Below are 27,898 nucleotides of genomic sequence, written 5' to 3'. Positions count from 1 at the left end.
GGGTGTGTGTGATGGGACGGTGTGGAGGGAGATTCACTCTGTGTCTGACTCCGGGTGTGTGTGATGGGACGGTGTGGAGGGAGATTCACTCTGTGTCTGACTCCGGGTGTGTGTGATCGGACGGTGTGGAGGGAGATTCACTCTGTGTCTGACTCCGGGTGTGTGTGATGGGACGGTGTGGAGGGAGATTCACTCTGTGTCTGACCCCGGGAGTGTGTGATGGGACGGTGTGGAGGGAGATTCACTCTGTGTCTGACCCCGGGAGTGTGTGATGGGACGGTGTGGAGGGAGATTCACTCTGTGTCTGACCCCGGGAGTGTATGTTGGGACGGTGTGGAGGGAGATTCACTCTGTGTCTGACCCCGGGAGTGTGTGATGGGACGGTGTGGAGGGAGATTCATTCTGTGTCTGACCCCGGGAGTGTGTGATGGGACGGTGTGGAGGGAGATTCACTCTGTGTCTGACCCCGGGAGTGTGTGATGGGACGGTGTGGTGGGAGATTCACTCTGTGTCTGACCCCGGGAGTGTGTGATGGGACGGTGTGGAGGGAGATTCAATCTGTGTCTGACCCCGGGAGTGTGTGATGGGACGGTGTGGAGGGAGATTCACTCTGTGTCTGACCCCGGGAGTGTGTGATGGGACGGTGTGGAGGGAGATTCACTCTGTGTCTGACCCCGGGAGTGTGTGATGGGACGGTGCGGAGGGAGATTCACCCTGTGTCTGACCCCGGGAGTGTGTGATGGGACGGTGTGGAGGGAGATTCACTGTGTGTCTGACCCCGGGAGTGTGTGATGGGACGGTGTGGAGGGAGATTCACTCTGTGTCTGACCCCGGGAGTGTGTGATGGGACGGTGTGGAGGGAGATTCACTCTGTGTCTGACCCCGGGAGTGTGTGATGGGACGGTGCGGAGGGAGATTCACTCTGTGTCTGACCCCGGGAGTGTATGATGGGACGGTGTGGGTGGAGTTTCACTCTGTGTCTGACCCCGGGAGTGTGTGATGGGACGGTGTGGAGGGAGATTCACTCTATGTGTGACCCCGGGAGTGTGTGATGGGACGGTGTGGAGGGAGATTCACTCTGTGTCTGACCCCGGGAGTGTGTGATGGGACGGTGCGGAGGGAGATTCACTCTGTGTCTGATCCCGGAGGTGTGTGATGGGACGGTTTGGAGGGAGATTCACTCTGTGTCTGACCCCGGGGGTGTGTGATGGGACGGTGTGGTGGGAGATTCACTCTGTGTCTGACCCCGGGAGTGTGTGATGGGACGGTGTGGAGGGAGATTCACTGTGTGTCTGACCCCGGGAGTGTGTGATGGGACGGTGTGGAGGGAGATTCACTCTGTGTCTGACCCCGGGAGTGTGTGATGGGACGGTGTGGAGGGAGATTCACTCTGTGTCTGACCCCGGGAGTGTGTGATGGGACGGTGTGGAGGGAGATTCACTCTGTGTCTGACCCCGGGAGTGTGTGATGGGACGGTGTGGATGGAGTTTCACTCTGTGTCTGACCCCGGGAGTGTGAGATGGGACGGTGTGGAGGGAGATTCACTCTATGTGTGACCCCGGGAGTGTGCGATGGGACGGTGTGGAGGGAGTTTCACTCTGTGTCTGACCCCGGGAGTGTGCGATGGGATGGTGTGGAGGGAGATTCACTCTGTGTCTGACCCCGGGAGTGTGTGATGGGACGGTGTGGAGGGAGTTTCACTCTGTGTCTGACCCCGGGAGTGTGTGATGGGACGGTGTGGAGGGAGTTTCACTCTGTGTCTGACCCCGGGAGTGTGTGATGGGACGGTGTGGAGGGAGTTTCACTCTGTGTCTGACCCCGGGAGTGTGTGATGGGACGGTGCGGAGGGAGATTCACTCTGTGTCTGACCCCGGGAGTGTGTGATGGGACGGTGTGGAGGGAGATTCACTCTGTGTCTGACCCCGGGAGTGTGTGATGGGACGGTGTGGAGGGAGATTCACTCTGTGTCTGACCCCGGGAGTGTGTGATGGGACGGTGTGGAGGGAGATTCATTCTGTGTCTGACCCCGGGAGTGTGTGATGGGACGGTGTGGAGGGAGATTCACTCTGTGTCTGACCCCGGGAGTGTGTGATGGGACGGTGTGGTGGGAGATTCACTCTGTGTCTGACCCCGGGAGTGTGTGATGGGACGGTGTGGAGGGAGATTCACTCTGTGTCTGACCCCGGGAGTGTGTGATGGGACGGTGTGGAGGGAGATTCACTCTGTGTATGACCCCGGGAGTGTGTGATGGGACGGTGTGGAGGGAGATTCACTCTGTGTCTGACCCCGGGAGTGTGTGATGGGACGGTGCGGAGGGAGATTCACTCTGTGTCTGACCCCGGGAGTGTGTGATGGGATGGTGAGGAGGGAGATTCACTCTGTGTCTGACCCCGGGAGTGTGTGATGGGACGGTGCGGAGGGAGATTCACTCTGTGTCTGACCCCGGGAGTGTGTGATGGGACGGTGTGGAGGGAGTTTCACTCTGTGTCTGACTCAGGGTGTGTGTGATGGGACGGTGTGGAGGGAGATTCACTCTGTGTCTGACCCCGGGAGTGTGTGATGGGACGGTGTGGAGGGAGATTCACTCTGTGTCTGACTCCGGGTGTGTGTGATGGGACGGTGTGGAGGGAGATTCACTCTGTGTCTGACTCCGGGTGTGTGTGATGGGACGGTGTGGAGGGAGATTCACTCTGTGTCTGACTCCGGGTGTGTGTGATCGGACGGTGTGGAGGGAGATTCACTCTGTGTCTGACTCCGGGTGTGTGTGATGGGACGGTGTGGAGGGAGATTCATTCTGTGTCTGACCCCGGGAGTGTGTGATGGGACGGTGTGGAGGGAGATTCACTCTGTGTCTGACCCCGGGAGTGTGTGATGGGACGGTGTGGAGGGAGATTCACTCTGTGTCTGACCCCGGGAGTGTGTGATGGGACGGTGTGGAGGGAGATTCACTCTGTGTCTGACCCCGGGAGTGTGTGATGGGACGGTGTGGAGGGAGATTCATTCTGTGTCTGACCCCGGGAGTGTGTGATGGGACGGTGTGGAGGGAGATTCACTCTGTGTCTGACCCCGGGAGTGTGTGATGGGACGGTGTGGTGGGAGATTCACTCTGTGTCTGACCCCGGGAGTGTGTGATGGGACGGTGTGGAGGGAGATTCACTCTGTGTCTGACCCCGGGAGTGTGTGATGGGACGGTGTGGAGGGAGATTCACTCTGTGTCTGACCCCGGGAGTGTGTGATGGGACGGTGTGGAGGGAGATTCACTCTGTGTCTGACCCCGGGAGTGTGTGATGGGACGGTGCGGAGGGAGATTCACTCTGTGTCTGACCCCGGGAGTGTGTGATGGGATGGTGTGGAGGGAGATTGACTCTGTGTCTGACCCCGGGAGTGTGTGATGGGACGGTGCGGAGGGAGATTCACTCTGTGTCTGACCCCGGGAGTGTGTGATGGGACGGTGTGGAGGGAGTTTCACTCTGTGTCTGACTCAGGGTGTGTGTGATGGGACGGTGTGGAGGGAGATTCACTCTGTGTCTGACCCCGGGAGTGTGTGATGGGACGGTGTGGAGGGAGATTCACTCTGTGTCTGACTCCGGGTGTGTGTGATGGGACGGTGTGGAGGGAGATTCACTCTGTGTCTGAATCCGGGTGTGTGTGATGGGACGGTGTGGAGGGAGATTCACTCTGTGTCTGACTCCGGGTGTGTGTGATGGGACGGTGTGGAGGGAGATTCACTCTGTGTCTGACTCCGGGTGTGTGTGATGGGACGGTGTGGAGGGAGATTCATTCTGTGTCTGACCCCGGGAGTGTGTGATGGGACGGTGTGGAGGGAGATTCACTCTGTGTCTGACCCCGGGAGTGTGTGATGGGACGGTGTGGAGGGAGATTCATTCTGTGTCTGACCCCGGGAGTGTGTGATGGGACGGTGTGGAGGGAGATTCACTCTGTGTCTGACCCCGGGAGTGTGTGATGGGACGGTGTGGAGGGAGATTCACTCTGTGTCTGACCCCGGGAGTGTGTGATGGGACGGTGTGGAGGGAGATTCACTCTGTGTCTGACCCCGGGAGTGTGTGATGGGACGGTGTGGAGGGAGATTCACTCTGTGTCTGACCCCAGGAGTGTGTGATGGGACGGTGTGGAGGGAGATTCACTCTGTGTCTGACCCCGGGAGTGTGTGATGGGACGGTGCGGAGGGAGATTCACTCTGTGTCTGACCCCGGGAGTGTGTGATGGGACGGTGCGGAGGGAGATTCACTGTGTGTCTGACCCCGGGAGTGTGTGATGGGACGGTGTGGAGGGAGATTCACTCTGTGTCTGACCCCGGGAGTGTGTGATGGGACGGTGTGGAGGGAGATTCACTCTGTGTCTGACCCCGGGAGTGTGTGATGGGACGGTGCGGAGGGAGATTCACTCTGTGTCTGACCCCGGGAGTGTGTGATGGGACGGTGTGGATGGAGTTTCACTCTGTGTCTGACCCCGGGAGTGTGTGATGGGACGGTGTGGAGGGAGATTCACTCTATGTGTGACCCCGGGAGTGTGTGATGGGACGGTGTGGAGGGAGATTCACTCTGTGTCTGACCCCGGGAGTGTGTGATGGGACGGTGCGGAGGGAGATTCACTCTGTGTCTGATCCCGGGGGTGTGTGATGGGACGGTTTGGAGGGAGATTCACTCTGTGTCTGACCCCGGGGGTGTGTGATGGGACGGTGTGGTGGGAGATTCACTCTGTGTCTGACCCCGGGAGTGTGTGATGGGACGGTGTGGAGGGAGATTCACTGTGTGTCTGACCCCGGGAGTGTGTGATGGGACGGTGTGGAGGGAGTTTCACTCTGTGTCTGACTCAGGGTGTGTGTGATGGGACGGTGTGGAGGGAGATTCACTCTGTGTCTGACCCCGGGAGTGTGTGATGGGACGGTGTGGAGGGAGATTCACTCTGTGTCTGACTCCGGGTGTGTGTGATGGGACGGTGTGGAGGGAGATTCACTCTGTGTCTGAATCCGGGTGTGTGTGATGGGACGGTGTGGAGGGAGATTCACTCTGTGTCTGACTCCGGGTGTGTGTGATGGGACGGTGTGGAGGGAGATTCACTCTGTGTCTGACTCCGGGTGTGTGTGATGGGACGGTGTGGAGGGAGATTCATTCTGTGTCTGACCCCGGGAGTGTGTGATGGGACGGTGTGGAGGGAGATTCATTCTGTGTCTGACCCCGGGAGTGTGTGATGGGACGGTGTGGAGGGAGATTCACTCTGTGTCTGACCCCGGGAGTGTGTGATGGGACGGTGTGGAGGGAGATTCATTCTGTGTCTGACCCCGGGAGTGTGTGATGGGACGGTGTGGAGGGAGATTCACTCTGTGTCTGACCCCGGGAGTGTGTGATGGGACGGTGTGGAGGGAGATTCACTCTGTGTCTGACCCCGGGAGTGTGTGATGGGACGGTGTGGAGGGAGATTCACTCTGTGTCTGACCCCGGGAGTGTGTGATGGGACGGTGTGGAGGGAGATTCACTCTGTGTCTGACCCCAGGAGTGTGTGATGGGACGGTGTGGAGGGAGATTCACTCTGTGTCTGACCCCGGGAGTGTGTGATGGGACGGTGCGGAGGGAGATTCACTCTGTGTCTGACCCCGGGAGTGTGTGATGGGACGGTGCGGAGGGAGATTCACTGTGTGTCTGACCCCGGGAGTGTGTGATGGGACGGTGTGGAGGGAGATTCACTCTGTGTCTGACCCCGGGAGTGTGTGATGGGACGGTGTGGAGGGAGATTCACTCTGTGTCTGACCCCGGGAGTGTGTGATGGGACGGTGCGGAGGGAGATTCACTCTGTGTCTGACCCCGGGAGTGTGTGATGGGACGGTGTGGATGGAGTTTCACTCTGTGTCTGACCCCGGGAGTGTGTGATGGGACGGTGTGGAGGGAGATTCACTCTATGTGTGACCCCGGGAGTGTGTGATGGGACGGTGTGGAGGGAGATTCACTCTGTGTCTGACCCCGGGAGTGTGTGATGGGACGGTGCGGAGGGAGATTCACTCTGTGTCTGATCCCGGGGGTGTGTGATGGGACGGTTTGGAGGGAGATTCACTCTGTGTCTGACCCCGGGGGTGTGTGATGGGACGGTGTGGTGGGAGATTCACTCTGTGTCTGACCCCGGGAGTCTGTGATGGGACGGTGTGGAGGGAGATTCACTGTGTGTCTGACCCCGGGAGTGTGTGATGGGACGGTGTGGAGGGAGTTTCACTCTGTGTCTGACCCCGGGAGTGTGTGATGGGACGGTGTGGAGGGAGTTTCACTCTGTGTCTGACCCCGGGAGTGTGTGATGGGACGGTGTGGAGGGAGTTTCACTCTGTGTCTGACCCCGGGAGTGTGTGATGGGACGGTGCGGAGGGAGATTCACTCTGTGTCTGACCCCGGGAGTGTGTGATGGGACGGTGTGGAGGGAGATTCACTCTGTGTCTGACCCCGGGAGTGTGTGATGGGACGGTGTGGAGTGAGATTCACTCTGTGTCTGACCCCGGGAGTGTGTGATGGGACGGTGTGGAGGGAGATTCATTCTGTGTCTGACCCCGGGAGTGTGTGATGGGACGGTGTGGAGGGAGATTCACTCTGTGTCTGACCCCGGGAGTGTGTGATGGGACGGTGTGGTGGGAGATTCACTCTGTGTCTGACCCCGGGAGTGTGTGATGGGACGGTGTGGAGGGAGATTCACTCTGTGTCTGACCCCGGGAGTGTGTGATGGGACGGTGTGGAGGGAGATTCACTCTGTGTCTGACCCCGGGAGTGTGTGATGGGACGGTGTGGAGGGAGATTCACTCTGTGTCTGACCCCTGGAGTGTGTGATGGGACGGTGCGGAGGGAGATTCACTCTGTGTCTGACCCCGGGAGTGTGTGATGGGACGGTGTGGAGGGAGATTCACTCTGTGTCTGACCCCGGGAGTGTGTGATGGGACGGTGCGGAGGGAGATTCACTCTGTGTCTGACCCCGGGAGTGTGTGATGGGACGGTGTGGAGGGAGTTTCACTCTGTGTCTGACTCAGGGTGTGTGTGATGGGACGGTGTGGAGGGAGATTCACTCTGTGTCTGACCCCGGGAGTGTGTGATGGGACGGTTTGGAGGGAGATTCACTCTGTGTCTGACTCCGGGTGTGTGTGATGGGACGGTGTGGAGGGAGATTCACTCTGTGTCTGACTCCGGGTGTGTGTGATGGGACGGTGTGGAGGGAGATTCACTCTGTGTCTGACTCCTGGTGTGTGTGATGGGACGGTGTGGAGGGAGATTCACTCTGTGTCTGACTCCGGGTGTGTGTGATGGGACGGTGTGGAGGGAGATTCACTCTGTGTCTGACCCCGGGAGTGTGTGATGGGACGGTGTGGAGGGAGATTCACTCTGTGTCTGACCCCGGGAGTGTGTGATGGGACGGTGTGGAGGGAGATTCACTCTGTGTCTGACTCCGGGTGTGTGTGATGGGACGGTGTGGAGGGAGATTCACTCTGTGTCTGACCCCGGGAGTGTGTGATGGGACGGTGTGGAGGGAGATTCACTCTGTGTCTGACCCCGGGAGTGTGTGATGGGACGGTGCGGAGGGAGATTCACTCTGTGTCTGACCCCGGGAGTGTGTGATGGGACGGTGTGGAGGGAGATTCACTCTGTGTCTGACCCCGGGAGTGTGTGATGGGACGGTGCGGAGGGAGATTCACTCTGTGTCTGATCCCGGGGGTGTGTGATGGGACGGTTTGGAGGGAGATTCACTCTGTGTCTGACCCCGGGGGTGTGTGATGGGACGGTGTGGTGGGAGATTCACTCTGTGTCTGACCCCGGGAGTGTGTGATGGGACGGTGTGGAGGGAGATTCACTGTGTGTCTGACCCCGGGAGTGTGTGATGGGACGGTGTGGAGGGAGATTCACTCTGTGTCTGACCCCGGGAGTGTGTGATGGGACGGTGTGGAGGGAGATTCACTCTGTGTCTGACCCCGGGAGTGTGTGATGGGACGGTGCGGAGGGAGATTCACTCTGTGTCTGACCCCGGGAGTGTGTGATGGGATGGTGTGGAGGGAGATTCACTCTGTGTCTGACCCAGGGAGTGTGTGATGGGACGGTGCGGAGGGAGATTCACTCTGTGTCTGACCCCGGGAGTGTGTGATGGGACGGTGTGGAGGGAGATTCACTCTGTGTCTGACTCCGGGTGTGTGTGATGGGACGGTGTGGAGGGAGATTCACTCTGTGTCTGACCCCGGGAGTGTGTGATGGGACGGTGTGGAGGGAGATTCACTCTGTGTCTGACTCCGGGTGTGTGTGATGGGACGGTGTGGAGGGAGATTCACTCTGTGTCTGACTCCGGGTGTGTGTGATGGGACGGTGTGGAGGGAGATTCACTCTGTGTCTGACTCCGGGTGTGTGTGATGGGACGGTGTGGAGGGAGATTCACTCTGTGTCTGACCCCGGGAGTGTCTGATGGGACGGTGTGGAGGGAGATTCACTCTGTGTCTGACCCCGGGAGTGTGTAATGGGACGGTGTGGAGGGAGATTCACTCTGTGTCTGACTCCGGGTGTGTGTGATGGGACGGTGTGGAGGGAGATTCACTCTGTGTCTGACCCCGGGAGTGTGTGATGGGACGGTGTGGAGGGAGATTCACTCTGTGTCTGACCCCGGGAGTGTGTGATGGGACGGTGCGGAGGGAGATTCACTCTGTGTCTGACCCCGGGAGTGTGTGATGGGACGGTGTGGAGGGAGATTCACTCTGTGTCTGACCCCGGGAGTGTGTGATGGGACGGTGCGGAGGGAGATTCACTCTGTGTCTGATCCCGGGAGTGTGTGATGGGACGGTGCGGAGGGAGATTCACTCTGTGTCTGACCCCGGGAGTGTGTGATGGGACGGTGCGGAGGGAGATTCACTCTGTGTCTGACCCCGGGGGTGTGTGATGGGACGGTGTGGAGGGAGATTCACTCTGTGTCTGACCCCGGGAGTGTGTGATGGGACGGTGTGGAGGGAGATTCACTCTGTGTCTGACCCCGGGAGTGTGTGATGGGACGGCGTGGGGGGAGATTTACTCTGTGTCTGACCCCGGGAGTGTGTGATGGGACGGTGCGGAGGGAGATTCACTCTGTGTCTGACCCCGGGGGTGTGTGATGGGACGGTGCGGAGGGAGATTCACTCTGTGTCTGATACTGTAAGTGTGTGATCGGAGCGTGTGGAGGGAGATTCACTCTGTGTCTGACCCCGGGAGTGTGTGATGAGACGGTGTGGAATGATTCAATCTAGATTCAGTCTATATTAGACTCCGAGAATCACATACCTCTTCCTGGTTTGAATTTATTTCGAGGAGCCTTGCATCAAAGTTTGAACAATGTTCCCTTGCTCCATCATAAGGTTTCTCCAAGGAGGATATGAAATAACACCGATTTACGTTTCCGATCCAGTTCTGAGGACACGTTTGCTCTGCAAATCAGCAATAAAAAACAGTGAATCTCCCTCCATAACTCCCATTGCACCGAATGGGATCAGTAAAATTCAACCTCCCTCCACATCTCCCATCCCGGATTCAGACAGCAGGTGTCGCTGCTTTCATACCGGCCCATCACGCACTCCTCCGGTCAGGCATTAAGTGAATCTCCCGCCACACAGTCCCATCACACACTCCCAAGATCAGACATGCAATAAAACTAACTCGGCACCGTCCCATGAGTTATGGAGTGAAAGTCCCTGCAGGCCATTCAATCACACACTTCCTGACGGGTCAGACACAAATCTGTGTTCCGTACACCATGTCCCGTCACACACTCTCGGAGACAGGCGAAGAATGAAGCTCTTGTCTCACGGTCACATCATGCTGTCCCGGTGTCACACAAAGAGTGATGCTCCTTCCGCATTGTCCCATCACTCATGACTCTAACCCTAATCCACACTATCACACACTCCCTTGGTCAAACATAGAGTGAAGCTCCCTACGCACTCTCCCATCACACGGTACTGCGGACAAACACAAAGTAGACCTCCCTCCACACCAACCCAATACAACCTCCCGTGGTCAGATAGGAAATGAAACACTCTCTGCTTCATCCCGCCGCACACTCCCGTGGTCAACCATAGCATGATGTCTACCGGTGACATCACAGGGGTCAATAAACGAGAGAAGTTCCCTCCACAGTCCTATCACAGAGATATCTGACGCAGAGCGGAACACCATCCAGGAACGCGTCACCGTTACCGGTGTCAGACAAACACATAACGTTCCCCACCCCCCCGTCAAAGGCACTCGCCCTCTCCACGTCCTGCAGTAGCTTCTCATCACACGCAACTGGGTCGAACACAGAGTCCCATCAAGCACACACGGGGTGAGACACAGCTTTAAGGTCCCTGCACACCGTCCGATCACACACTCCCGGAGAGAGACATATAGTTTTCTCCCTCTACAAAGTCTCGTCACGCACTGCCTGGATCAGACACAGAGTGAATCTCTTTCACCATGGCCTCATCACAAATTCCAGCGTTCAGACGTGTAGTGAAATTTCCTGAACGCCGTCCAGTCACACCCCTCCGCGGTCAGTTTCTCGGTGTTACTCCATAGAAGCATAAAACCATAGAACACTACAGCACAGTACAGTCCCTTAGCCCTCCATGTTGTGCTGACCCATATAATAGTTAAAAAATGCACTAAACCAACACTACCCCAAAACCCTCCATTTTTCTTTCATCCATGTGCCTGTCCAAGAGGCTCTTAAATACCCCTAATGTTTTAGCTTCCACCACCATCCCTGGCAATCATTGCAGGCAATCACAACCCTCTGTGTAAAAAATCTTACCCCTGATGTCTCCCCTAAACTTCCCTCCCTAAATTTTGTACCTATGCCCTCTGGTGTTTTTTTCTATTGGTGCCCTGAGAAACAGGTACTGATTAACCACCCTAACTATGCCTCTTATAATCTCGTGGACCTCTATCAAGTCCCCTCTCATTCTTCGACTCTCCAAAGAGAAAAGTCCCAGCTCTGCTAACCTTGCTTCATATGACTTGTTCACCAATCAGGCAACATCCTGCTAAATCTCCTCTGCACCCTGTCCATAGCTTCCACATTCTTCCTATGAGGAGGTGACCAGAATTGAACACAATACTCTAAGCGCGGTCTCACCGGAGATTTGCAGAGCTGTAACATGAACTCTTTACTCTTGAACTGAATATCTCTGTTAATGAAGCCTGGCATGCCATAGGCCTTCTTAATTACCCTATCAACCTGCGCAGGGACATTGAGGGATGTATGGATTTGAACCCCAAGGTCAACTTTGTTCATCCACACTCTTATGTAACTGACCATTAATCCTGTACTCAGTCTTCTGGTTTGTCCTTCCAAAATACATCAACTCACACTTGTTCGGATTGAACTGCATCTGCCATTTTTATGCCCAACTCTGCAGCCTGTCTATATCCTCTTGTAACCTTCGACAACATACAGCTCCATCTTCAGCTCCTCCAATCTTCGTGTCATCCACAAACTTACTCACCCATCTTTCCACCTCCACATCCAGGTCATTTATAAAAATCACAAACAGCAGGGGTCCCAGGACAGATCCCTGCGGCACTCCACTAGTCACCGACCTCCAGGCAGAATACTTTCCTTCCACAACTACCCTCTGCTTTCTTCCTTTACGCCATTTTTTTTATACAAACTCCTTCCACACCGTCTCATCACAAACTCCCGGGATCAGACACTGAGTGAAGCTCCTTCTGCAACATCCCATAACTCACTCCCGTATTCAGACACAAAGCGAAGTCCCCGCTGCACCGTCCCGTCACACACTCCCGGATTCAGAGTGCAGCTCTCTCTCCACGGTGCTATAACACACTTCAGAGGTCAGACATGAGGTGATTCGCTCTGGGCACTGTCCCAACATACAATCTCTCGGTCATGCACAGAGTGAAGCTGGATCCATACCGTCCCATCCGACATTCCCGGAGTCAGACATAGAAGGAAATTTTAATGCTACGTCCCACAATCACGAAGTCAGACCCAGAGTGAATCCACCTCCACAACATCCCACCACACTCTCCTGAGTTCAGTGACAGAATACAACTTCTTCCAGGGAGACGCGTCACAAACTGACCAGCTCAAACACAGAGGGAATCACTCTCCATACCTTCTCTTCACACACTCCCGATGTCAAGCACAGAGTGACGCTTCCTCTCTCCATGCCTGTCCTGTGATGAGGAGCGGGTGAAAGAGGGGGATGATGCCTCACCTCTTCTGCTGGTCAACAATTCACAGATTTGAGCCTTGGTTTCGTTGACAGATCTGTACTTCGTTTCCATCTCAGTGAACTGGTGACGGAGATCGCTGTGCATTCGTTTAAGATCGGAAAGATTAGAGTTGAGCGCAGAGAGATTCTTGAGACAGGTTCTCCGGGTGATCTGAGACTGACGAATCTGTGATACTGAGAGAGATGGTGAATGATGTTTAGCGTTTACAGTGACACGTGAGTCAGCGTCACGCTACCGAACGGGTCACAGAGAGTGTTGTGTCAGTGTCACGGTGAAGGGTGTCACAGTGAAGGATGTGCTGGTGGCACAGTGAGAGGAGTAGGCACCATATTGAGGGGCGTGTCTGTGTCACGCTGAGGGGTATATCAAAGTCCCGGTGAAGATTTTGTTGATTTTACAGTGGGATTCTGCGTCAGTATCGTGCGGGGCATTTCCGAGTAGCTCTGTGGAAAATGTCGGTGTCACTGTGGTAGGTGTTTAGGTGCACTGTCGAGGGTTGAGCCGAGTCATAATGAAGGGTTTCTTGACGTCACAGAGAGGGAAAAATCAGAGTGAGGGGCGTGGTGGTGTCACGGTGGGTAGAGAATCTGTGTCATGGTGTGGGGTGAGCTGGTCTCACAGGGAGAGGTGTGTCTGTTTCACAGTGAAAGGCATGTTATGGCTACGACTGGTGTGACAGTATCACGCTGAGGTGCGCGTCAATGTCACGGAGGTTTCGCTGTGAATTTCGGATCCCCTATTACGGTCAGGGGTTTGCTTGTGTCAGGGTGAGGTCTGGGTAATTGCATCAGTGAGCGATGCATCTGTGTTAAGTTGAGGGGCGAAACTGTCTCGGTAAGGGGTGTTACAGTGACGTGTGAGTCTTTGTCACGGTGCGGAGCTGAACGTGTCAGGTTGAGGAGCGTGTCGGTGTCACAGTGAGTGGTGTCTTAGTGTCATTGTCAAGGGGTGTCGGTGTCACTGTGGTGCTTTACAATCACAATTTATTTACATCTGGAGACCGTTCGGCTCAACTTGGGTCGAGGGCCCGTCAGCAATCACGATAATGGCGGAAGTAACTAGGCAGAGTTGGCAGATCCTACGGTTCGATATATTTCCCATGTTCACTTTCAGTGTGTGGGTGAATTCAGCCGTGTCCCCCACTGGGACTCCCTTCCACCCACCAGCCGCGGTATCTCCTTCCACCACGATCACCCCCTCCGTCTCTCAGTCTCAGTTACATTGAGCCTCATCGCTGAGAGTCCAAATTCCTTGACTTCCCCGGACTGACAGCCTCTCTCTGATTCCAGAAACTTAGTCACGTGTCCTGAATCTGATTGATTAAGTTGGAACTATGGGTGTTTGACTGAGCCCTCAGGGGAGCCTTATCCAGAATGTGGGAATACATGGGATGCACGGGGAATTGGCTGTCTGGATTCAGAGTTTTACGGTCATGTTTCATTCCACTCGGTTAGTTTACGGTCTGACTCCAACCGGAGTCCGTTCGACTCACCATGGATCGACAGCCCGACCACTGCCAGGAAGAGGACGGACGTCACTATGCAGAGTAAGCAGATCTTGCGGTCCGGTCTATTTCCGATGTTCTCGTTCGGCTCCTGTTGATGCGGACCTGTGGAGAGACCATTCAGATAAACAGAAGGAGAGGAAAGGAGGAAAGGGTATGCTGTGAGGGGAGCGATGGGCGGGAAAATGTGAGACAATGGGGGAGAGAAAACTAGAAGGGAAAGGACCTAGGAAATGTCCGCGTGAGAAGAGGAAGCGATGTTCGATGTGAATGGGGAGTGGGATGTGTGAGAGAGACAGAGAAAAGTGGGGAAGAGAGGGGAAATGACGAGAGAAAAAAAGTGTGAGAGATGGGAGAAGAGACAATGGAGCGAGAGAGAGGGGTGCGAAAGAGTGGAAAGGGATAGTGTCAAGGGTTTATTATTTTTCCTATCTGTATCATTGTTTGCCCGCTTTGTTCATTTTTCACGAATGAGATAAATGACGGTCTTGTGGGGGTGAACATGTTGTGGGGATTTTCGTGGACTCAATTGTGTATCTACGTTTTGTGGCTGCTGACAAGGAGAAGGGCAGCACGGACGCGTGATGGTTAGCGCAGCGCTTTACAGTACCAACGACCCGGGTTCAGTTCCCGCCGCTGCTTGCAAGGAGTTTCCAATACTCCCCATGAGCCAGTGGATTTCCTCCGGGTGATCTGGGTTCCTCCCATAGTACAAAGACATATCGGTTTTCGGTTAATTGTTTATTGAAAATTTAACTGTCATTAAAAAGGAATAATTCAAGAGTATTGTTGGCATCGCGGCCTGAATGGCCGGAAGAGCCGATTCTGAACTGTTTCTCTATAACAAAAAACAAAATAAATTTTGAGGAAGAAATGATAAAAGATGGTGGGAAATGGTTTACATATACAACCGGACCACCCGGTGTTTGTGATGGGTATGACTGTCCTGGATGAAAATAGAGATGGAAGGCTGTAAAATCTCAGACGACACAAAGATTGTAGGTGTTGTGGACAGTGCGGAATATCGCCAATAGATTCAGTGGGGTATGGGTCAGTTGTAGATCTGGGTGGAAAATGGCAAACGGAGTTTAGCTCAGGTTAGTGTGAGGTATTTTCCTTTGGGGTGTTAAATGTGAAGGGACAGGAGACAGTTAACGACAGAACCCTTAACTGTCGATAGAGAAAGGGATCTCGGGTTGATCACGCGGTTCAATGGAGGGATAAAGAGTTGACTGCAGACGGGCCTTTGACAAAGTCTCTCTCATGGGAGATTCATTCCCAAGATTGTGATGACTGGGATTCTCAGTGAATTGGGAATTAAGTTTCCGTACTGGCTTGTCCACAGAACCCAGAGGCCGGCGGACGTCCGTGACTGGTGGTGTTACCCACGGGACCTCTAATGTCTGTGGCCAAGACTTATGCGAAGCTGGGCATTTAACACGGCTTTGTGTGTTTCGAACATCCTGCATCGTAGACCAGCCATTACAGCGCAGGAACAGGCCATTCGGCCGGCAATGCTGTCCACGATGCATTCCCTCTGGTGTTAGATATTTCACATTTGTGAATGATAGCCTCTGTAACTCTTCTGATCTTGTGCTATCTCTGAGCATTTCGCATACCAAGGTGCAACATTTTACGTTTCTCCGGGTTAAACAGCATCTGCCATTCCTCCATCACATATCAGAAACTGATCCATGTCTTATGGAATTGAATGCAGGTCCTCTAAGCGATCCACAACACCCATCAACCTATCATCTACAAACATACCAAACCACCCACCTACATTCTCATCCAGATCGTTCATATATATAACCATATAACAATCACAGCACTGTAACAGGCCATCTCGGCCCTTCTAGTCAGTGCAGAACGCTTACTCTCACCTAGACCCACCGACCCACACTCAGCCCATAACCCTCCATTCCTTTCCTGTCCATATACCTATCCACTTTACTTTAAATGGCGATATCGAGCCTGCTTCCACCACTTCCACTGGAAACTCGTTCCACACAGCTACCAATCTCTGTGTAAAAATGTACCCTCTAAACTTTTGCTCCTCAACTCTCAACTCATGTCCTCTTGTTTGATTCTCCCCTGCTGTCAATGAAAAAAAAACCTATCCACGTCAACTAGATATATCCCCCTCATAATTTTAAATACCTCTATCAAGTCCCCCCTCAAGCTTCTACGCTCCAAAGAATAAAGGCCTAACTTATTCAAACTTTCTTTGTGTTAGGTGCTGAAACCCAAGTAACAGTCTCGTAAATGTCCCCTATACTCCCTTTATTTTGTTGACATCTTTCCTATAGTTCGGTGACCAGAACTGTACACAATTCGCCATATTTTGCCTTCACCAATGCCTTGTACAATTTTAACATTACATACCACTCCTATATCTGATTCAATGATCTGATTTATAAAGGCCAGCATACCAAAAACTTTCTTCACCACCCTATCCACATGAGATTCCACTACCAGGGAACTGTGCATCATTATTACTAGATCACTCTGTTCTACTGCATTCCTCAATGTCCTACCATTTACGGTGTATGTCCTATTTTGATTATTCCTAGCAAAATGTAGTACCTCAATCCTATCAGTCTTAAACTCCATCTTCTATCTTTCAGCCAACATTTCTAACTGACCCAAATCTCTCTACAAGCTTTGAAAACCTACTTCATTATCCACAACGCCACCTATCTTAGTATCGTTTACATACTTACTATTCTAATTTACGACCCCCATCATCCAGATCATTAATGTATAGGACAAACAACATTGGACCCAGTACTGATCCCTGAGGCACACCACTAGTCACCGGCCTCCAACCTGACAAACAGTTATCCACCACTACTCTCTGGCATCTCCCATCCAGGCACTTTTGAATGCATTTTACTGCTTCAAAATTAATACCTAACGATTGAACCTTCCTAACTAACTTTTCGTGTGGAACCTTGTCAATTACCTACCATATAGACAACATATAGATAACATCCACTGCTTCTCCATTGTCAACTTTCCTTGTACCCTCTTCAAAAAATTCAATAAGATTTGTCAAACATGAACTTCCACGCACAAATCCATGCTGACTGTTGGTTATCAGATCCTGTCTATCCAGATAATTAGAAATAATTCAGGTAGACATTTTTGATAGGAGAGATCCTATCACTTAGATGCAGATCACTTCATTGGAGTAGAACAAGGTTATTCAATCACGAAATGCAGACTAAAGTATCAAAATTACAGAGAAATTGTAGTTTAGACAGACTATAAGGTTCAAAAGCCACGAAAAGAAGGATTTGAGGTCAAGAGTACATCTTATCGTGTTTGGGGTCCGTTCAATAGTCTGATTACTGTAGTGTAGAAGCTGTCCTTGAGCCTCCTGATACATGCTTTCGCATTTTCCCACCGATGGGAGGGTGCAGAAGACAGAATGTCCGGGGACCCTTAATGATGCTGGGTGCTTTATCGGAGCAGCAGTATGGGTAGAAAGAGTTCATGGAGGGGAGGCTGGTTTCGGAGCTGGGCTCAGCTCTTTCCACAACGCCCTGCTGTTTCCAGCGATCATGGGCGGAGCGGTGTTTATATTCTTAGTGAGGAACCAGGACGTTTCATGAGAACAGGGTTGTAGACATGGTGAGCAGGGAAGAAAATAAAACATTTAAATTTTTCACTTAACTTGGTAGACTACTCTGTGTGATGGTGTGGGACCAAGGGGAATTTGATTGACTGATATGTCCGGATTGATAGGCATAATGGATGCTTGACAAGTCCCGTATCAGGATCCAGATGGCAGATCACTATGGAAGATAGGAGACAGGAATGTAGAGAGAGACGAAGTAGGAATGGAGCAGTGAGATTGGACGGCAGAGGGAAAGATAGGGAAAATAAACCAGAGAAGAGGGAAGGAGATGACAGGTGGCGTGACACCCAGGTGGACCTTTTGGGCGGATTTGACTGTGGAGGACAGACCAGGAACTGGCAGTAGATGTACCATACAGAGGCTTGAACAAGGCTATTAACAAGGGCTCAGATGGGAGACTGGTGTGAAGATGGTTTGGAACCCAAGGAGATCTCTCTGACTGATTTAATTGAGGAGGACTGTTCAGGCCGAGGTGCTGGATGTAATGTAAGTAGAATTTAACAAGAACCCAGATGGTATATCGCTCTGGGAGATGGTGTGCGATGCAGGGAGGGATGGCTGATCCGGTATACATTTGGCTCGGCGATAGGAGACAAGGTTTACGGTTGCAGTTAATTTTTCAGACTGGAAGCCCGTCACTAGCGTTCCTCGCGGGTGGTCGGTGGTGGGACCAGTGAACTTTGTCAACTATATCGACCATTTATAGCAGATTATACAATACACGGTAGGTGAGCTTGCAGATGACTTTAACGTTGATGGCGTTTTAAACAGTGAAGACAGTTAAATCTTACAGTGGGATCTCGATTCGCCGGGGAAGTCGGCTGAACAGGAGCACATGCAATTTAAAGAAGAAGAAAGAGATGTATAACATGTATAGACAACAAGGACGAAATACGATGCTTGAGGAGTATAAAAAGTGTAAGAAACACTTAAGTAATAAATCAGGAGGGCTAAAAGAAGACATGAGGTTGCTTTGGCAGTCAGGGTGAAGGATATTCCGAAGAGCTTCTACAGGTAAGTTGAGCAAAAGCATAGTAAGGGATAAAATTTGTCCTCTTGAAGATCAGAGTGGTCGGCTATGTATGGAACCAAAACAAATGGGAGAGATATTAAATGTTTTTGGCGAATGTATTTACTATGGAAACTGGAATGGAGCCATGGAAACAAGGCAAACATGTAGGGATGTCATGGAACTTACACAGATTAAAGAGGAGGAGGTGCTGCTGACTTGAGGAAAATCAGAGTAGATAAATCCCCAAGAACTGACAGGTATTCTCCTGGAGCCTGAAGGAGACTAGTGTTGAAATTGCAGTGGCCCTGGCAGAAATATTTAAAATGTCGATATCCACGGGTCAGGTGCCGGAGGATTGGAGGATAGCTCATGTAGTTCCGTTGTTTAAAAAAGGCTCAAAAAGTAAACCGGGAAATTATAGGCCGGTAAGTTTGAAATCGGTAGTAGGTAAATTATTGAAAGGAATACAAAGAGGTAGGATCTACAAGTATTTGGATAGACAGGGACTTATCAGAATCAGTCAGCATTGCTTTGTGCATGGTAGGTCATATCTAACCAATCTATTAGAGTTTTTCAAGGAAGCTACCAGGAAAGTGGATGAAGTGAAGACAGTGGATGTTGTAAGGCCTTTGATAAGGTCCCGCATGGAAGGTTAAATAGGAAGATTCAGTCGCTAGGTATAAATGGAGAGGTAGTAAATTGGATTAGACATTGGCTCAATGGAAGAAGCTAGAGAGTGGTAGTGGAGGATAGCTACGCTGAGTGGAGGCCTGTGACTAGTGGTGTGTCACAGGGATCAGTGCTGGGTCCATTGTCATTTATCATCTAAATCAATGATCTGGAAGATAATGTGGCAAATCGGATCCGCAAATTTGCTGATGATACAAAGATTGGAGGTGTAGTGGACAGTGACAAGGTTTTAAAAGCATGCAGAGGGATTTGGACCAGTTGGAGGAATGGGTAGAAAAATGGCAGATGGAGTTTAATGTGTGAGGTATTGCAGTTCGGAAGGTCAAACCAAGGTAGAACATAAAAGGTAAATAGCAGGACACTGAGGAGTGCAGTAGAACAGAGGGATCTGGGAATACAGATACAAAATTCCCTAAAAGTAGCGTCACATGTAGATAGGGTTGTAAAAAGAGCTTTTGGTACATTGGCCTTTATAAATCAAAGTATTGAGTATAAGAGTTGGAATATAATGGTGAGCATTCATAAGACTTTGGTGAGACCGAATTTGGAGTATTGCCTGCAGTTTTGGTCACCTAATTACAGGAAGGATATTTATAAGGTTGAAAGAGTGCAGAGAAGGTTTACAAGGATGTTGCAGGGACTTGAGAAACTGAGTTACAGAGAAAGATTGAATAAGTTAGGACTTTATTCCCTGGATCGACGGAGAATGACGGGTGCTTTGATAGGCGTGTATAAACTTATGCAGCTGTATAAAATTATGATGGGTATAGATAGAGTGAATGTAAGCAGGTTTTTTCCACTGAGGCCAGGGGAGAAAAAAAAAGCAGAGGTCATGGGTTAAGGGAGAAGGGGGAAAAGTTTAATGGGAACATTAGTGTAGGCTTCTTCAGTAGTGGGAGTATGGAATGAGCTGCCAGATGAATTAGTGAATGCGGGCTCACTTTTGACATTTAAGAAAAGCTTGGACAGGTATATGAATGAGAGGGGTTTGGAGGGATGTGGCCCAGGTGCAGGTCAGTGGGACTAGGCAGAAAAATGGTTCGGCACAGCCATGATAGGCCAAATGGCCTGTTTCTGTGCTGTAATGTTCTATGGTTTTATGGTTCTATATGGCGGTTAAGATTGCATCTTCATCAGTCAAGGCTGTGAGTACAGGTGTCGAGAGGTCCTTTTGCAGTTGTACAGGACGTAGCGTATGCCGACTGTGCAGTGAAGTGTTCAGTCTTTGTCCACCTGCTCCAAGTGAAATGCCACTGAGCAGCAACGATTGCAGAGAAAGCTTTACGGGGATATTGCCGAGACTCGAGGGACTGAGTTATGGAGATAAGTCAGCCAGGTTAGGATTATATAACTTGTTCATGGGTGACTGACAGGGATTTATAAAACCACGTGGGGCAAGACAAGGTGAGGGCGCAGAGTCATTTTCTATAGACTTGGAGAATCGAGGATCAGTGTGCACAACTCTGAAGTGATAGCAGAAAGAGATTTAACTGCGGACCAGACTGACAATTTTTTTTAAGCAGACGGTGCTCCGTCTATGGAACAAACTGGCAGAGGAAATGGTCGATGCAGATGCATTATCACCCGTACACTTGTACGGATATCACGAGACCCCCTCAGAATGGCGTCATCAATGTGAACACTGACCTGCCTGCGCAGTCATTGGCATTTCTCCTGGTCCCGAGGCAATAGGAGGATCTTCATCCTTAGCGACGAGAAGTCCATTGTGGCGAAGGTTCAGCAGAGAATAGGTGTGGTCCAGACCATCTGGGAGAGAATGGAAGAGACTGTGAGAGAGAGAGACAAATAGAAGGGCAAGGGGATTGGGGGGTAGGGAAGGTGTGGATTGAGAGACAAGAAGATAACATGAGGGAGATGAGGAAGTGAATAGAGAAAGACGTGGAGAATGAGCAGCAGATAGAGAGATGGATGAAGAGCGGAAATAGGGTGAGAGATGAAGTCTATGGGCGGGAAAATGGGAGAGAATGGGGGAACAGAAAGAAGGGAGAAATTCAACAGGCAGTGGGGATTGAGCGGAGGGAGAGAGGTTATAAGTGAAGTGAGAGTGATAAGTGTGAGAACTTTATGGAAAGTCAGGGAGAGAGGGGTAGAGTGAGGGGAGAAAAAAGTGGCAGAGGGTGCGAGAGGGACAGAAGCAGAGAGATTAATTTGGTGAGATAGAGCGGATAAAGTGAGGGTTAAGGTTTTATTATTTTAGTCGTAGTTGTATTATGGTTGGCAACCTCTGTTCTTTTTTCACACATTGAAAGTATGACGGTCTTGTGGGGATTAACATGTTGTGGGGATTTTCACGCTCTGTTCCTTTCTTTCCTGGCTGATTGCAAGGTGAAGAGTGGTAGGTAAAGTAGTGGTTTACAGTGCCAGAGTCCCATGTTAAACAAATGTCAATATATTTTTACAAAGATAAATCGCAAGGTTGATTATCATTTACATATACAAGCGGGTGTTAGGTTGTTTGTGATGTGAATGACTGAAAATGGAGATGGGTGGCTGGGGAAATCATAAGACCATAGGACCATAGGATATAGGAGCAGAAGTAGGTCATGTGTCCCAACGAGTCTGCTCCGCCACTCAGTCATGGGCTGAACCAATTCTTCCAGGCATCCCCATTGTCCTTCCTTCTCCCGTACCCTTTGACAGGGGAACCTCTCTGTCTCTGCCTTAGGATTTTGCCTCCGTAGCCGTTGGTGGCAACAAATACCACAGATATTTTCCACCCTCTGACTGAATTAATTCCCCTGCATCTCAGTTCTAAAAGTCCGTCCTTCAATCCTGACTCGTCGTCTCTTGCCCTAGACTCCCCTACCATGGGAAATAACTTTGCCATATGTAATCCGTTCAGGCCTTTTATCATTCGGACCTTTTCCATGAGATTCTCCCTCATTCTCCTGAATTCCAGGGAATACTGACCAAGAGTTGCCGGACGTTCCTCATACGGTATCCCTTTCATTCCTGGAATCATTCTTGTGAATCTTCTCTGAACCCTCTCCAATGTCAGTATCCGTTTACTGAAATAAGGATCCCAAAACTGCACACAATACTCCAAGTGTAGTCTCACGAGTGTCTTATAAAGACTCAACATCACATCCCTGCTCTTATATTCTATACCTCCAGAAATGAATGCTAACATTGCACTCACCATCTTCACCATGACTCAACCTGGAGGTTAAACTTTAGGGTGCTGCACAAAGACTCCCAAGTCCATTTGTATCTCTGCATTTTGAACTCTTCCCATCTAAATCATAGTCTGCCCGTTTATTTCTTCCGCCAAACTGCATGACCATGCACTTTCCAACACTGTTTTTCATTTACCACTTAGTTTCCCATTCCCTTAAACTACCTAAGCCTGTCTAAAGGATCTCTGCTTTCTCAGCACTACTCGCTACTCCACCTAGAAGTGTGTCGCCTTGTATCATTGACATACATCGCAAAAAGCAGCAATTCCAGCACCGAACCCTGTGGAACTCCACTGGTAACCGGTAGCCAGGCAGAATAGGATCCCTTTATTCCCAGTCTCTCTTTTCTGCCGATCAGTCAATGATCCACACACCCTAGTATCTCCCCACTATACTTTTACGGTCTCTTATCTTACTAAGCAACGTCATGTGCGGCACTTTGCCAAAGGCCTTCTGACAATCCAAGTTCACCATGTCTACTGCATTTCCTTGGACTACCCTGCTTGTAGTTTCCTCAAAACATTGCAGTAGGTAGTTCAGGCAGGATTTTCCTTTCAGGAAACCATGCTGGCTTTGGCCTATCTTATCATTTGACTTCAACTGATGACACGGCCATAGTGGGGTGTGTCAGGAATGGACAGGAGGAGGGGTATAGGAAACTGATACAGGACTTTGTGATATGGTGCAACTCAAACTACCTGCGTCTCAATATCACCAAGACCAAGGAGATGGTGGTGGACTTTAGGAGATCTAGGCCTCATATGGAGCCAGTGATCATTAATGGAGAATGTGTGGAGCAGGTTAAGACCTACAAGTATCTGGGAGTACAGTTAGACGAGAAGCTAGACTGGACTGCCAACACAGATGCCTTGTGCAGGAAGGCACAGAGTCGACTGTACTTCCTAAGAAGGTTGGCGTCATTCAATGTCTGTAGTGAGATGCTGAAGATGTTCTATAGGTCAGTTGTGGAGAGCGCCCTCTTCTTTGTGGTGGCGTGTTGGGGAGGAAGCATTAAGAAGAGGGACGCCTCACGTCTTAATAAGCTGGTAAGGAAGGCGGGCTCTGTCGTGGGCAAAGTACTGGAAAGTTTAACATCGGTAGCTGAGCGAAGGGCGCTGAGTAGGCTACGGTCAATTATGGATAACTCTGAACATCCTCTACATAGCACCATCCAGAGACAGAGAAGCCGTTTCAGCGACAGGTTACTATCGATGCAATGCTCCTCAGACAGGATGAAGAGGTCAATACTCCCCAATGCCATTAGGCTTTACAATTCTACCGCCAGGACTTAAGAACTTTTTAAAAGCTATTATCAATGCTTTTTGAGATAGTGATTTAGATGCATATCTTTTTTTTTACTGAGTTAAGTATTGTATGTAAGTAGTTTTGCTACAGCAAGTGTATGGGACATTGGAAAAAAAGTTGAATTTCCCCATGGGGATGAATAAAGTATCTATCTATCTATCTATCTATCTATCTAGCTATCTACTATCTATCTATCTATCTATCTATCTATCTATCTATCTATCTATCTATCTATCTATCTATCTATCTATCTATCTATCTATCTATCTATCTATCTATCTATCTATCTATCAGATATACCGTGATATCATCTATAACAATGGATTCCAACAACTTCCTAACCTCTGCTGTCAGGCTAACTGGTCTGTAGTTTCCTTTCTGCTGCGTACACCCTTCCTAAATAGCGGATTATCATGTGCAATTTTAAGTCATCCGGTACAATGCCAGAATCTATCAGTTCTTAAACATCATTGTTAATGCCTCCGCAAACTCTCTACCGGTGGTGGAATTGGGAACAATAGGGTAATTTAAGAGTTGTGTTAAATAGATACTTGGAGCTTAGAAAAATAGAGGGCTATGCGCTATGGAAATTCTCGGCAGATCCTAGAATAGATTACATGTTCGGCACAATATTGTGGGCTGAAGGGCCCGTAATGTGCTGTAGATTTCTATGTTCTATGTTCCAGTGAGACATGCTTTCGTATCTTCTTTTCCATGGGGTGGGTGTAGAAGACAGTATGTCCAGGGTGGTGGTGGTTAGTTCTTTGATCATGATGACGGCAGGAAGTATAGACCGAATTCTTGGAGGGGAGGCTGGTTGCCGAGATGTGCTCAGCTGTGTCCACAGTGTTCAGCAGTCTCTTGCGCTCAGGGGTGGAGCAATTTCAATATTAGGATTCAGGAACCCGGACGGTTCATGAGAGTAGGGTGGTAGATGTGATGTGTGGGGAACTCAATAAGGCGTTTAATGTTTCCACTTTGTTGGCTACTCTGTAGATTGATGTGGGACCCAGAGAGATTTGACTGACTGGTTTGTGCGGATTTGTAGGCATAATGTACGCTGAATTTAACCAGTCCAAACACGAGGTCCCAGTTGGTAGATTGCTCAGGAAGATGGAAGGCAGGGAGGTAGGGAGAGACGGAGAAGGAACTGAGCAGTGACAGAGGGAGGGAGAAGCGAAGATAGGGACGGTGGAAGATAGAAGAGACAAGGAGATTCTAGATGATGTGAGACCGGAGGTTCATTGTCGGGCTGATTTGACCGGGGATGACAGATCAGGCACGGGTAGTGTCTGTATTGTATTGAACGATACATGAATCAGCAAATAATATCAAAGAGAACGCTAAAATATTTTTTCAAGTACATAAAGAGTAAAAGACAGGTGAGAGTAGATAGAGGACGGGCCTTTGACAAAGTCTCTCTCATGGGAGATCCATTCACAAGATTTTGATGACTGGGATTCACAGTGAATTGGGAATTTAGTTTCCGTACTGGCTTGTCCACAAAACACAGAGGGCACACGTCCGTGACTGGTGTTTTTACCCGCGGATCCGCACTGGGACCTCTGCGGTCAAGACTTGAGAAGCTGGACATTTAACAAGGCTTTCCGTGTTGCGAACATCCTGCATCGCAGACAGGCCAGTACAGCACAGGAACGAGCCCTTCGGCCGGCAATGCTGTCCAGGATGCATTCCCTCTGGTGTTAGACATTTTACATTTGGAAATGAGATTCAATACGCCTGATTCAGCATAACTAGAATGTTTTATAAAGTTGCATTATAACAGCAGAACCTTTTAACGCTGTGCCCCAACTAATAATGTCAATCATGATATAAGACACCTTCACTGTCCTGTCAGAGAGCATGGCCATGAACTATGGCATCGGACTGCAGATCGCTCTACTGAGCAGCACTCTTTAGGATTTTGGCTTTAATAGTGCGCTGTCTCTGAACATCTGACCTGCCAAGGTGCAACATTTTACGTTTGTCCGGGCTAAACACTACCTGCCATTCCTCCATCCCATATCAGAAACTGATCCATGTCCTACAGAATTCTTTGCAGGTCCTCTTGTTACGTATTCGGGCAACAATAATATAGATGAGTTAGGCAAGGGGTTTTATAACAAATAACACGTTTATTAAACACTGATAACAAACCCCCTTCAAAAGTAAACAAACCCAAACAATGACCCGAAACCAGCTGCTGGCAGCTGAATCAAACAGTTCTTAATAGCGTTGCAGTCTCAAACAGTCTTTAAAGTAGTATTGAAAAAAACTCAGTTCTCCAAAGCGATATGCCGAATGAAAACAGTTCAAAGAACGATATGCCGACAGTTCAAAAGCTCACGGTACTTTTAAAAGGAGAGACTTTTTAAAGCGATTTAAATTCTCTTCCACGTCGATGTCCTTCGATTCCCAGCGTCGAACTCCCACGTCGAATTTTATTAAATATAACAACTTAAAGTGACTGACCTTCCTTCCACAATATTCTCAATCTCCCGCTTTTTCCCGCGGAGACTATCGTGAGAATAGTAAACGAAATCCTTCCGAATGAGGATTAAACAAGGTCGAAGTCAATCCATCGAAAATCGATTCTTCACTCTCCCTTAGCAAAGAAACCGTTGGCTCTGACCTTTTAAACTTTAGGCATTATATAAAACTTCATTTTTAACTAAACTGCGTCATCCCTTTAAATCACGCAGTGACATGAAGTCATCTTGGCAAATCCAGCCACGAACTGCCCCACCTGACAGGGTGGGTCTTCCTTTTATACCCTGTAGAAAAAAACCTGTCACATGACCTCTACTGGCGGGAAAATGACATCACTCCACCATTACCTCATGTCCAGTATAACTTCAACCCCAGTCACGTGACAAGGGTACCACTGTCACGTGTCACGGGTACGTAACACCTCCCTCCAAAAAAAAACATTTTTGGTCTATCAAGAACAAAAATTTTTAACAATTACTTACAAAAAAAAACAAATGTATAAATCATATAACATACACAATATACAATACAGTAGGAGTGTTACAATAAAAAAAACCACTCCAAAAAAAAAACATTGTACATTCAACATCGAGATAGACAATCAGCAACCACATTATCTTTACCTTTAATATGAGTTATCACAATATTGTACTCTTGTAACATCAAACTCCAATTTAACAATCTTCTGTTTTTGTTACAGCATTCACCTTCCTATAGTCCGTACAAAACCTAATACTACCATCAGGTTTTGGCACCATAACACATGGCGAACTCCAATTCGAGTTAGAATGTCTAATAATATCATTCTCTAACATGTATTCAATTTCTTTCTCAGCAAGTTCACATTTTTCCATGTTCATCCTATATGGATGTTGTTTAATAGGTTTGGCATCTCCAACATCTACATCATGTGAAGCTATAGTAGTCCTTCTCGGAACATCTGGAAACAAATCCTTATACTTAAAAATCAATTCCTTCATCTGTTGTTTCTGCTCTAGCTGTAAATGTGCTAATTTCTCACCCATATTTTCCAAAATAGTCGAATTAGGTAACCTAACAGAAACAATGTTAGATTTAGAATGAAAGTCAGATGAATCATCTATCATGTTCCCAGTTAAATCCAACTCATTCTCACTAACCACAACAGTCACAGTATCAGATTGTTTCTCAAAATATGGTTTAATCATATTTATGTGGCAAAGTTGTGTTGACCTTCTACGATCTGGAGTTTTTATTACATAATCCACATCATTAACTCTAGACACAATTTCATAAGGTCCATGAAATCTAGCTTGTAAAGGATTTGTCTGCACTGGGAAAAAAACCAACACCTTATCTCCAGGCTTAAACATCCTCATCCTAGCTTCCTTATCATACCAAGTCTTCATTTTCTCCTGAGCCAACTTCAAATTTTCCTTGGCTAAGCTACAAGCTCTATGTAACCTGTCCTTAAATTTCAAAACATAGTCCAACAAATTAGTATGCACTTCCTTACTAATCCACTGTTCCTTCAATAAAGCTAAAGGTCCTCTAACTCTATGCCCAAACACAAGTTCAAATGGACTAAAACCTAAAGATTCCTGTACCGATTCCCTTACTACAAATAAAACTAAGTTTATACTCTCATCCCAGTCACTTTCATTCTCCACACAATATGTCCTAATCATATTCTTGAGAGTAGAATGAAACCTCTCCAAAGCACCTTGCGATTCTGGATGGTATGCAGACGAAGTAATTTGCTTAGCTCCCAATTTATAAACTATCTGTTGAAACAATCCAGACATAAAATTACTACCTTGATCAGTTTGTATTTCCTTAGGCAAT

The 27,898-nt window shown here is 49.4% G+C and overlaps 1 protein-coding gene across 1 annotated transcript in view; it reads right to left on the bottom strand.

Moving 5' to 3' along the window:
• The window catches only part of LOC140720047 (C-type lectin domain family 9 member A-like), a 143,597-nt gene that overhangs the window by 10,696 nt on the left and 105,003 nt on the right, over positions 1 to 27,898 (bottom strand). The window contains exons 3-6 of the mRNA XM_073034947.1: positions 20,730 to 20,849; positions 13,726 to 13,842; positions 12,215 to 12,406; positions 9,279 to 9,421 (exon numbers count right to left, since the gene is read on the bottom strand). Of these exons, the coding sequence (XP_072891048.1) occupies positions 9,279 to 9,421; positions 12,215 to 12,406; positions 13,726 to 13,842; positions 20,730 to 20,849 (572 nt within the window). The remainder of the gene's footprint in view (positions 1 to 9,278; positions 9,422 to 12,214; positions 12,407 to 13,725; positions 13,843 to 20,729; positions 20,850 to 27,898) is intronic.

The sequence above is a fragment of the Hemitrygon akajei genome, unplaced genomic scaffold, assembly GCF_048418815.1.
Source record: "Hemitrygon akajei unplaced genomic scaffold, sHemAka1.3 Scf000035, whole genome shotgun sequence".
Lineage (NCBI taxonomy): Eukaryota > Metazoa > Chordata > Chondrichthyes > Myliobatiformes > Dasyatidae > Hemitrygon > Hemitrygon akajei.
The sequence above is the reverse complement of the archived record's forward strand: the minus strand, read 5'-3'. Positions and strand labels throughout refer to the sequence as shown.